A 12,500-nucleotide genomic window follows, 5' to 3' on the forward strand; every position below is an offset into this window, starting at 1 on the left:
CTCCTCTTCCTCCTCCTCCTCTTCCTCCTCCTCCTCCTCCTCTTCCTCCTCCTCCTCCTCTTCCTCCTCCTCCTCCTCCTCCTCCTCCTCTTCCTCCTCCAGCTGTTCCACATCGACTTCGGTCACTTCCTGGATCACAAGAAGAAGAAGTTTGGTTATAAGAGGGAGCGAGTTCCCTTCGTTCTGACTCAGGACTTCCTCATCGTCATCAGTAAAGGAGTCCAGGAGTCGACCAAGACCAAGGAGTTCGAGAGGTCTCACCTGCACCTCACCTGTCTAATGCTCCTTCTCCTGTCCGTCCGTCTGCCTGTCTCACCCTCTGTTTACCTGTCGCCCTGTCCGTCAGGTTCCAGGAGATGTGTTATAAAGCTTACCTGGCCATCCGTCAGCACGCCAGCCTCTTCATCAACCTGTTCTCCCTCCTGCTGGGCTGCGGGATGCCGGAACTACAGAGCTTCGATGACATCGCCTACCTGAGGAAGACCCTGGCCCTGGGTGAGACGGGCAGACAGACGGGTAGAGAGACAGGGGGGCAGGGAGACGGGTACAGAGGGAGACAGGGAGGCAGACAGGCAGGCAGGCAGAGAGAGAGAGAGACGGGGGTAGACAGGCAGACAGACGGGCAGACAGACGGGTAGAGAGACAGAGAGAGAGAGAGACAGGCAGGCAGAGACAGGCAGAGAGACGGGCAGAGAGACAGGCAAACAGACGGGTAGAGAGACAGGCAGAGAGACGGGTAGAGAGACAGGCAGGCAGAGAAACAGGGAGACAGAGAGACAGGCAGACATATGGGTAGAGAGACAGGCAGGCAGATGGGTAGAGAGACAGACGGGCAGGCAGAGAGAGAGACAGGGAGGCAGACAGACAGGCAGAGATAGAGAGACAGGGGGGCAGAGAGACAGGCAGACAGACAGGCAGAGAGACAGGGAGGTAGAGAGACAGGTAGAGAAAAAGGGTGAAAGGCAGGAGATAAACTTTTTTTAATGATGAAAACAGACTGAATCAAAATAAGAAACAAAATCATTCTGTGACAGTAAAACTAAATAAAAAGTTAAATTTTTTGACAAAAAATATTAATTTCAGTTTAACAATGAAAACAAGAGTCAAATTCAACAAGTGACATCATCTTACCTCATATGATGTCATCTTCTTCAGCAGAAACTGTCTGAGTTTATGAACATGTCTCACATTCTTCTGTATCTGTCTGTTCTCCTGTCTGTCCACATGTCTGTCTGTCTGTCTGTCCACCTGTCTGTCTCTCAGAGAAGAGTCAGCAGGAGGCGCTGGAGTATTTCACCAAACAGATGAACGACGCTCATCATGGAGGCTGGAGCACCAAGATGGACTGGATCTTCCACACCATCAGACACATGCCCAACGAACACTGACACACACACACACACACACACACACACACACACACACACACACACACCATCAGACACATGCCCAACGAACACTGACACACACACACACACACACACACACACACACACACACACACACACACACACCATCAGACACATGCCCAACGAACACTGACACACACACACACACACACACACACACACACACACACACACACCATCAGACACATGCCCAACGAACACTGACACACACACACACACACACACACACACACACACACACACCATCAGACACATGCCCAATGAACACTGACACACACACACACACACACACACACACACACACACACACACACCATCAGACACATGCCCAACGAACACTGACACACACACACACACACACACACACACACACACACACACCATCAGACACATGCCCAACGAACACTGACACACACACCTGTGTGTTTGCTTACTGCACTACTCTGTGAGGATGATGATGATGATGAAGATGACGAAGACGATGAAGGTGTCTGATTGTTGTAGATTTTAGCATCACGGTGTCGTGTTGGTGGGATGGTTGTCATAGCAACATGAATCTCAGGGTCACAGGTCAGAGGAGTCATTGAGGATGCCAAAAGCATGCTGGGAAAAAACAATGATGATGATGATGATGATGATGTTGATGATGATGTCGTAAATGTCTTCCAGCTGGTGCTACAGTTAGCCTGTTAGCCTGTTAGCTCTGCTAGCTGCTCCACACACAGACTGAGCTTTTTAAAATAAATCTTTATTACTGTAGCGTCAATTTGAATCAAACTTTATTGAGAGCAGCTGTAACTTTATAACCTGATGTTTGTTTTGGAGAATTTGAATGAAGCTTTATTGAAACCAGCAACGTGAACACTGTGGTCACTGTGAGAGCAATAAAACCTCCAATAACTGATCAATACTTTGATGATGACAATCAGGAGTTCTGACCAATAGGAAGGCAGAGCTGACCAGCTGTGGGCGGAGTCATGGTGCTGAGATCAAGTAACGAGTAACCAATCATGTTTCAGTGTTAGTTAAAAATCAGTTTACAGATTTCTGTAACATGAAAAAGTTCAGATAATCAGAAAAGTCTGCAGTTTTAACATTAAAATCTGGCTTTTATCCAATAATGTTACAGTTCTGATATTGAAATATTAAGTTTTAATTTCCATAATTTTAGAAACTTTATTTAATAAATATTTCAACTTTGTTTTCTCACAAAATTCTAACTTTTCTCATAAAATTATTGCTCCTTTTCTAATAGAATTGTCTTTCTTTTAGAAATTAGAGCCATCAGCCGACTCAATTATTAAATTAATTGCCTATTGACTATTTTCATAATCAATTAATTGCTGTGAGTAATGTTTTACTGAAAAATGATCAAATTCTCTGATTTCAGCTTCTTAAATGTGAATATTTTCTGGTTTCTTTGCTCCTCTCTGACAGTAAACTGAATATTTTCTAGGACATTTGATGATGTCATCACTGATGAACATTTATACAGATAAAAGCAGATGAATTAATCATTAGAATAAAGTTTACTCAGAATAAGCTGCTGTTTTGAGACACTCTGATGTCATTTTCTTGACAGAGGATCTTGTTTTTCTTCCTCTGAAATGCAGAGCGACTGTTATAAACTTCCTGTGCAGGTTGGACAGTTGACGTCTCTCAGTTGACAGTAAAAGTTTAAAGTCTCCGTCCGTCCACAGCTGGGGACTCGAGTCTTCACCGAACTCTAGTTTTTAAAGTTTTTCAGTTTGATCGACGCTCTGATCAAACAACATATCATCAAGTTTTATCAGGGATCAAAGTCTTTCCACGACAATCAGCTGCTCGTTAGCCGTTAGCCTCTAGTGCACTCTGTCTAATAGACATGCTAGGCTAGATGTTAGCATGTTAGCCACTGTTAGCTGGTGCACTCTAATCCATAGTTATTAGTTAGCTGAGCTGTTGCACTGGAACAATGAGTCGTGGGTAGCTTTAGTTAGCGTAGCATAGCATTAGTGGAAGCCCCGCCCCTACTGCTTCATTGGCTGGCAGCCACCAGGGGGCGGGGCTACACTCAGACGGGTTAAAGGGTGACGACACCCATCTTTAATGTGAAGGTTTGTGTTTGTTTCTGCTCAGGTCAGAGGTCAGTCCAAGCCCCACCCACATGTCAGTAACCATGACAACCTGTGAAGCGGCCTGACCCCGCCCCCTGCTGCATGCTGATCCAGTTATTGATTTATGATGTCATCGACTGTGCTGGTTACCATAGTGACTGAATACATGGATATGAGCAGACATGATGTGTTTGTTTCCATGTGATCAATATTATTGACTTTTAAACTGATGTATTGATGATTGATTGATATGTATTTAACAGGAATGACAGCTGATGTGATCAGTTTCTAAATGTTGAGTATTGATTTGTGATTGGTTAACTTCTCTCCACCTCCTTCTTGAAAAGACTTTTTTCTTTAAATATGATTGATGAGTCGATGGACTGAGGACTCACTGCACAGCCAATCAGAGAGCCTGCACAGCCTCCACGCCCATATATGGTGAAGAGGATTTGTTCTGACTTATAACATGTGACATCATGGATTATCATTTGATTTCAAAATAAAAGCTCAACAGGTGTGTTGTGTGTGGTTGGTTTGACTCACCTGTGACAGGTGTTCAGGAACAAACCTGTGAAGTTCCTCTCATGTCCACTAGATGCTGCTGTGACACAACTGGACTCAAAAAGTTTCTTTCTTCTTTAACCCTACACTGAAATATTACAACTTATTTCTCAAAATGTTTTTCAATGATGTAACTGTGCTGTTGTCATAGAAACAGATCCTGAGGTTGTGATATTTAGTGAAACTTTTCATATCTGCTCTCTGAACTTTTAGACACACACACACACACACACACACACACACACACACACACAGCAGCAGTGTCTGTGCTGATCAGCTGCAGCTTCAGTGTCTGTGATCATCAGTAACAGACTCAGCAGTGATGTGAGGAGGACATGTTGGATTTTAATCACTCGCTTCAAACATTATACAGTTTTATTTATTAATCTTTGATATTCAGACATAGTTTAAGTGAAAATGCTGTTTGAACTATATACATATATTTGTTAGAACAGTGACTCACTGCACCATTTATTCATTCATTCATTCATTCATTCATTCATTCATTCTGCTGCAGGTTGCTGAATGTTGAAATCGTCTCAGTTGAGTTTCAGACAGACACAAAACTGTAGCTGCTGTTTGAAGGTGTTCAAATACTTCAGTAAAAGTACAAAGTACTCTTCTCACAACTACTCAGAGTATTAGTTACTTTTTAAAGATCCAAACACTCCAGCTGCATCCTGGGAAAATATACATGTTCATTTGTTAACTTTGATCATAATGATGTCAAACTGAACGGTGAACAATATTCATGTTTTCTGTAACTTGATTGGACAATAACTGATATTTAATAAATATTTATAACAGTTTGAGGACGTCATAAATGTAGTGAGAACTGAACAGAACTGACAGAGAACTGAACCTTTATAGAACATGAGAGGAAACATTTAACAAACACCTGTGATATAAGAGATGAAATATGAAAACAATAATCAATGATCAATGATAACGATGGTGTAACAAACACATTATCATCATCTGACAGGTTTTTAAACTCTTCATATTGAACAGAGCAGAATAATTCATCAGAATATGATCTACTGCAGTTTATTAAAATCACAGTAAATATAAATATCATATTTATTAAAGGTGAAAGTGTTGTTGATCTGCAGAGACGTCCTGACCTAAACATCATTCATTCATTCATTCTGAAGAAAACATCCTGCAAACATCACATCATCATCATTTAATATAAAGATGTAAAAATGAAATGATTCTCTCATTTTAATCAAAGTCAAAGTCGTGATGATGATGAACTCGTCTGTCTGTGATCTGACTTCAGTTTGGTTTGATGTTGTTTTATTCTTTATTCTCTCTGTGTATCCTGATGAATTAGCTGTTAGCATGTTGTTGCTAACGTGGCTCCGCCCACAGGCTGCTGTGACGTTGGACTGATGATGTGATGTTTGAATTGAAGCAGGTTGGACGTCAGGAAGATGTTTCTTCATGTTTGTGTTTGTGGAGGTTTATATCCTGCAGACTGAGCTGCGTCACTTCCTCTAACTTTAATGATCTTTAATGATTTAATGATTCTCTCAGAGACTCTGAGTGAATTCATCCAAACATAACCAGCTGATTCATTCCTCCATTGTTTGAAGACGAGGAAGATCTGAGGCGTCTGTGAGTGAAGAGCATCAGATGAGATGAAGGTGCAGAGTTCAGCCTCTAGAGGGCAGCATGAGCTTTTAAATCTCCTGTTAATGTCAGGAAGTCAACTCAGCTCCAATACCTGTGATCAATACTGATCAATAACCTGTCAATAAAGATCTGATATCTACAAACAGTCAGGGAGGAAAAGTCACCGACAAACAGCTGAGAGTCACTTACAAGTTTGAAAAGGTCCAAAGTGCAGCACAGACACACGTTCTCTGAAGGTTTATCATCACTTTGATCTTTGATCAGAGAATTCAGCTGCTTTAGAACCAACAGAGAACAAAGACAGAACCATGAGAACCTGATCTCCTTCCTGTCAGCTGACGTGTTGATCAAAAGACTTGATCTTCATCAATGATCAGTATATTAAACAGAGACATAGAGGTGATTGATCAGTGTCGGCAGGTTGTTCAGGAACTTTTTGATCACTGACAGAAGAATCTCCTCAACAAGATCAATCAGATCAATCACACTTTATTAAAGTGATCGATTTAGTTTTGGAGCTCAGAGATGATCAATGTATTCAAGTCTTCTTCATGACATGAAGCAGCAGGTTCTCACACATCAATGTTCATCAAGCGTTTCTTCAAGGTTTGAAAAGGGTTTGGATTTGAGATGAAGAGACTGAAACTGTTTGAAAGTGTAAAATCATCACTTTGATAATCAATCAATCAAGTTGAGTTTTTAGATAAAGAAATGAAATCAGTGAGAGACGTTCTAGAGGACGACACGTCTGCTTACAGACAGGAGACACATCAGGAACTGAGCTGGTCTGCAGCACAAGAACATGAAGAAGAAATGAAAACAGCTGGAATCATCTGATATGGATATAAATGTGTGATGAAGCACAGCTGGAAACAGCTGGAATCATCTGATATGGATATAAATGTGTGATGAAGCACAGCTGGAAACAGCTGGAATCATTTGATATGGATATAAATGTGTGATGAAGCACAGCTGGAAACAGCTGGAAACAGCTGGAAAAGATTGAAACGTGTTTGAATCTGATTTAGTAAAAGGTGCAGGAACCTGAACAAGTCTGACATGTTTCTGTCAAACAGCAGTTTACTTCTGTTCTGTTCGTCTGCAAAGTACAAATAAAGTTCCTTCAGTTTGAATGAAGATCAGTTTTGTTGCTGCAGACATTTAAACTCCAGTTTAAAGTGTGATTTTAGAACTGGGATTAAATGATCCTGAAGTTTAAAGTGTTTGATGATGAAGTTTTTAAGATTCACAAACTTCTTTCAAACATAAAAACAGTGAATCTTTAAATGGATGAAAAACTACAGAAGTGATCAGTGATGTTTTTATAATCAATGACAGACATTCTGATGATCAATAAATGTACAGAATGGTGATGATGATAAATAGATGAAGATGTTCATATCATCAGTGATGAATAAAGAAACAATATTCATGTCAAAGTAACTCACTTGTTGTCACACATGGTTGATTATAGATGAGAGTGATTATTAATATCTGATCAATAAATCCACAGGCTGTCAGAGGGTTTTCTGATGGTTTATTGAAGGTTAGAAAACGTTTCACTCCAGTAAAAATAGATCAATGTAACAATCACACCACCTACGAGCCCCGAATCATTCAGATGACTGGATTATATTTGATTGATTGAGTGATTGGATACAAGAGGCTGTCAAATATTGATTGACACAGTAAAGCTTCAGAGGACATGTCCAGACTAACCCTGATCCAGGACTGTCAGAGTCCTGATGGTGTCCCACACAACTTTATTTGACCTTTATTGAAGCAGGCAGCTCATTAAGAAGACATTGTGATTTACAGCAGCAGCCTGGCAGAAGACAAAAACCTCAGAAAGTTGAACAGGAAACACTGAGACCATGAAGAGGACGGTGAGAGGACAGTCCTGGATCAGGGTTCAGAGGACACATCATCAGAGAATCAGCTGTTCAGCCGGTCCAGCAGGGGGCAGCACTGAAAACACACGAAGCAGGTCGAAGCAGCAGCTGCTTTAACTTCCATCTGACAGATCCTGGATCAGTTAGTGGGAACCAGAATCCTCCCTGGATTAAAGAAGACAAGAGACGAGGACAGGGTCAATGACACGTCATTAAAACTGGTCCAAACTGGTCTGAGACTAGGACAAGGTCGACACCACGTCATTAAAACTGGTCTGAGACGAAGACAGGGTCAACAGCACGTCATTAAAACTGGTCCAAACTGGTCTGAGACCAGGACAGGGTCAAAACCACGTCATTAAAACTGGTCCAAACTGGTCTGAGACTAAGACAGGGTCAACGACATGTCATTAAAACTGGTCCAAACTGGTCGGAGACCAGGACAGGGTCAACACCACGTCATTAAAACTGGTCCAAACCGGTCTAAGACGAGGACAGGGTCAACGACATGTCATTAAAACTAGTCCAAACTGGTCTAAACTGGTCTGAAATTCTTGCCTAAAAATATGTGAAAAAATCATCTTGAATCACTGATACACTGAGCAGAACTAGTCTACACTACAGAAAGGAAGAGGAAACTGGTGTAAACTGGTTTAATCTGGTTTAATCTGGTATTAACAGGCTGTGAACTGGTGTAAACTGGTTTAATCTGGTATTAACAGCGTGTGTACTGGTGTAAACTGGTTTAATCTGGTATTAACAGCATGTGAACTGGTGTAAACTGGTTTAATCTGGTATTAACAGTGTGTGTACTGGTCTGACCTCGGGCCTTCGTCTTGTAGTAGATGAATCCAGCCAGAGATAAGATCAGACCCAGGATCAGTCCTGACGCTCCGATGGCGATCTTGTTCCTCTCAGACTCAGGCATGGACGGATCTGAGGACAGACAGGGAGAGAGACAGACAGGTAGTGAGACAGACAGGTAGAGAGACAGACAGGTAGAGAGACAGACAGGTGAACAGACAGGTGTACAGACAGATAGGTAGAGACAAACAGACAGGTGTAGCAACAGACAGGTGTAGAGACAGACAGGTAGTGAGACAGACAGGTGTAGAGACAGACAGGTGTAGAGACAGACAGGTATTTACCCCAGTCAGTAATCAGAGGTTCTCTCAGACTGGCGTGTTCCACCACACAGGAGATCTTCTCTCCAGACCTGAAACAACACAAACCAACACATCAGAGGTTCTGACTGACTAAACTGGAACTAACTGGACCAGACTGGACCAGAACCAGACTGGACCAGAACCAAACTGGACCAGAACCAAACTGGACCAGGACCAGACTGGACCAGAACCAAACTGGACCAGAACCAGATTAGTTCTGACTGTATGTGGACCAGACTGGATGTGGACCTGACTGTTGGTGGACCTGACTGGATGTGGACCTGACTGGATCTGGACCTGACTGGATCTGGACCTGACTGTATGTGGACCTGACTGGATCTGGACCTGACTGGATCTGGACCTGACTGTATGTGGACCTGACTGGATCTGGACCTGACTGGATCTGGACCTGACTGGATGTGGACCTGATTGTATCTGGACCTGACTGGATGTGGATCTGACTGTATGTGGACCTGACTGTATGTGGACCAGACTGGATCTGGACCTGACTGTATGTGGACCTGACTGGATGTGGACCTGACTGGATGTGGACCTGACTGTTGGTGGACGTGGACTCACCTGGGCGTGTACTCCAGGTGAGAGTGGATCTGGTAGTACCAGTCTCCGTCTGCCAGCTCATCAGTGGAAGTGACATCAGAGGTGACTTCCTGTCCGTCTCTGATCCAGCTCACTTTGATCTGTTTGGGGTAGAAGTCGTAGACGCTGCAGACCAACATGGACGGATGTTTACCAGCAGGAGGCGTCGTAGAGTAAATCCTGACGTAGGGCTTCACTGAGACACAGAGACATGATGATGATGTCAAAGATAAAATAAATGTATTTTGAAACTTCTTTAAAATGAACATGCAGACAGAAGACAAATGTCCTCCTCCTTAGTAGGAGACATGGTGACTGTGAATGGTGTCGTCTGATTGGTGTGTGTCAGTTATGTCCCGCCCCCTGGTTTTGATGTCTGACTGACAGATTTCACAGGAATCAGATCATCATAAAACTGTCCATGAAAACATTTAGAGAAGAAACAGATCAAATCAGAGACATTAAACTCCAAATTTAAAGTCCTGTTTCAAGTTTCATGGAATCATTTTAAATGTAGTCGGTTGTGTCCATTATAATATGATTAAATGATTTTTTTTTCTAATTTTATCAGCTAAGATTTTTAGAGGCTGACAGTAAATTTCAGTGTATCTGAGAGAATTTTAACCCTTTTACAACCTTCAGCTGTGTGTGTGTGAAGTTTTCACTGAGTAGAAACAGCAACAAATACAGATGCAGTTATACAACATTTACAGACACAAACTTAATAATAATAATAATAATAATAATAATAATAATAATAATAATAATTTCATCAGTTGTAGTATCAGTGTTTGTCCAGCAGGTGGTAACAGAGAGCTGAGTTTGATGTGTTGAAAGACCCTTCTGTCATTAAAATGTATTTTTAAATTAGTTTCTTTTAGAAAATATTATAATTTGATCAAACTTTAATATTTTCTTTAATAATGACTGACAGTATTTGGAACAACCTGCTGAATCAAATGAACATATTAAATATTTATTTTACTGGACAAAAGTGTAACATGAAATTTAGTCCTATTACACATAATAATATCTGAGATAATATTAATATTAAATATTCAGTAAGAAGTAAATTGAAGAATGACTTTAATCTGACTGTGAATCTCATGTTGAAAATGTTCATCAGTCAGTTGATTCAGTCAGTGTGATCATGGATCAATAAGTTAATCAATAACATGATGATGTGATGATGTTTGATGTTTCACAAAATCAGACTCACCTGATTTAGACAGAATGTTGCTGTACCAGATCCCAATGTTGTGTTGGCAGTACGTCTCCTTCTGAGCTCTCCACTGAGCCAGTTTTGAAGGATCTTTGTTCCAGCCCTCTGCCTGCTTCACACCAAACTCAGTGTATCCAACAAACTTCCCCTCACTGCTGCTGAACCTGACGATCTCATCTATGTTGTAATAGTAAGAGTCGATGAACTCGATGTCCTTCAGATCAGTGGAGTTAAAGACACAACGGCCCAGACGATAATTCAAGAATCCATCTGAAGAACAAAAACAATCAGTTTGAGAATCACAGAGAATTAATGTGTGATTCAACTGACAGAATGAAGTCTGTATTGATCAGTGATCAGTGTATTGATGAGAGTATTGATGAGAGAATTGATGAGTGTATTGATGAGAGTATTGATGAGTGATCAGTGTATTGATGAGTGTATTGATGAGAGTATTGATGAGTGATCAGTGTATTGATGAGTATGTTGATCAGTGTATTGATGAATGTATTGATGAGTGATCAGTGTATTGCTGAGAGTATTGATGAGTGATCAGAGTATTGATGAGAGTATTGATGAGTGTTGATGAGTGATCAGTGTGTTGATGAGAGTATTGATGAGTGATCAGTATATTGATGAGAGTATTGATCGTACCTGCTGTGTAGAGGCTGATGAAGAGGAGGGAGAAGCTGAGAAAGGATGAAGCCATGTTCCTCTGTTCACTTGACAAACACTGACTCAGTCTGACTGAGAGCTGCTCTAAAAACCAGAGGACATGATCACATGACCTCATCATCACCTGTTACCAGGCAGACGACTCTCACTCTACTCTCTCAACTCTCACTCACTCAATCAGTGGAGACTCTGATCATTATTATTATTATTATTACGTTTATTATCTGTCCTGCTGTAAAATATAATAGATCATATCTGTGTGTTGTTCATCTGGACATTGATCTGCAGTTTCATGGTCAGTCTCAGTGATTTGGGGACACAAAGACTCTGTCTGGGTTCTTCTGTGTTCTTGTGTTCCTGTAGACTTCAGAAACATCATCAGTCTGTCTGTTCCAGTTCAAAAGTCTGCATCTGCCAAGTTCATCACTTTTATATTTTTATTTAACTTTAATGTAGTAGTAGAGCACTATCTTTGTACTTTCCACCAAAATGTTTTCTTGTCCATTGTCCTCACTGTGCAGACTTATTATACATGTTAAAATGACTGTTATTGTGCATTAAAACTAACATAAGAAATATTTCATCCAGAGTCAACTGAAGAAACTCAGGCCCTTGTACAGTGGCAGGCAGCAAACGAGGCCGTGTTCACTGACCAACCAAACTCAGCCAAACCAGGATGAGAGTGAATGTTGAATCTGAGTGTTTGTAATGTTACATGTATATCTGGTTACAGCCAGATTGTTGCAGTCTTCATCAGTAATGGTCAGTATCTTATTAAAGTGGTGCATCACTTCACTTACTCATGTATTTGTTTTGTCCAGAGGCTTCATTATCACTGCAGGCCTGACAATAACAGCAAAACAGGCCAAAAAGAAGTGGAACAATTTAAAAGATAAAGTAATGAGCCTGTTTCTCTGCTTGATATTGTGCTGTAAGAGTTTATGAGATTTATTTAAAAGATGTTTTTTTGCCTTTAGTTTGCCAGGACATGTATGTAACCTAACACATGTTATCAGTTTCACAATGTGACAAGTAATAATATGTTGTCAGGAGCTAAGAGACTCACCTACAGTCAAGAGGTAGAGGCTGGGGGTGTGACTGCTGCCCCCTGGCTGTGGTACAGTGAGGTGGATGCTGTACCCCAGAGGCAACGTTCAGTCAGGGCAGCGTTATCTGAGAAGCTAATGGATAAATTCTAAACACATTAATGTTATTATGAAATGTTGTTAAATTAAAGGATT

At 41.1% G+C, this 12,500-nt stretch overlaps 2 protein-coding genes across 7 annotated transcripts in view; one reads left to right on the forward strand and one right to left on the reverse strand.

The window, feature by feature from the left end:
• LOC146305096 (phosphatidylinositol 4,5-bisphosphate 3-kinase catalytic subunit alpha isoform) overlaps positions 1–1,519 on the forward strand; it is a 22,503-nt gene extending 20,984 nt beyond the window's left edge. For all 6 annotated transcript variants that reach the window (XM_084711990.1, XM_084711991.1, XM_084711993.1 and 3 more), the window contains 3 exons: positions 103–254; positions 347–495; positions 1,264–1,519. In XM_084711990.1, the coding sequence (XP_084568116.1) occupies positions 103–254; positions 347–495; positions 1,264–1,388 (426 nt within the window). In that variant the 3' untranslated portion in view covers positions 1,389–1,519. The remainder of the gene's footprint in view (positions 1–102; positions 255–346; positions 496–1,263) is intronic.
• A 5,705-nt stretch (positions 1,520–7,224) lies between these two features.
• LOC146305097 (H-2 class II histocompatibility antigen, E-S beta chain-like) lies at positions 7,225–11,380 on the reverse strand. Its single transcript, XM_084712114.1, has 6 exons — positions 11,239–11,380; positions 10,582–10,854; positions 9,345–9,558; positions 8,748–8,815; positions 8,422–8,535; positions 7,225–7,764 (listed from the first exon to the last, which is right to left on the reverse strand). The coding sequence occupies exons 1-6, from the start codon at positions 11,378–11,380 to the stop codon at positions 7,739–7,741; spliced, it is 837 nt and encodes a 278-aa protein (XP_084568240.1). The 3' UTR covers positions 7,225–7,738.
• Between the last annotated feature and the right edge of the window lie 1,120 nt (positions 11,381–12,500).

Source organism: Lutjanus erythropterus, chromosome 23 (genome assembly GCF_056507025.1).
Source record: "Lutjanus erythropterus isolate fLutEry1 chromosome 23, fLutEry1.hap2, whole genome shotgun sequence".
NCBI lineage: Eukaryota > Metazoa > Chordata > Actinopteri > Lutjaniformes > Lutjanidae > Lutjanus > Lutjanus erythropterus.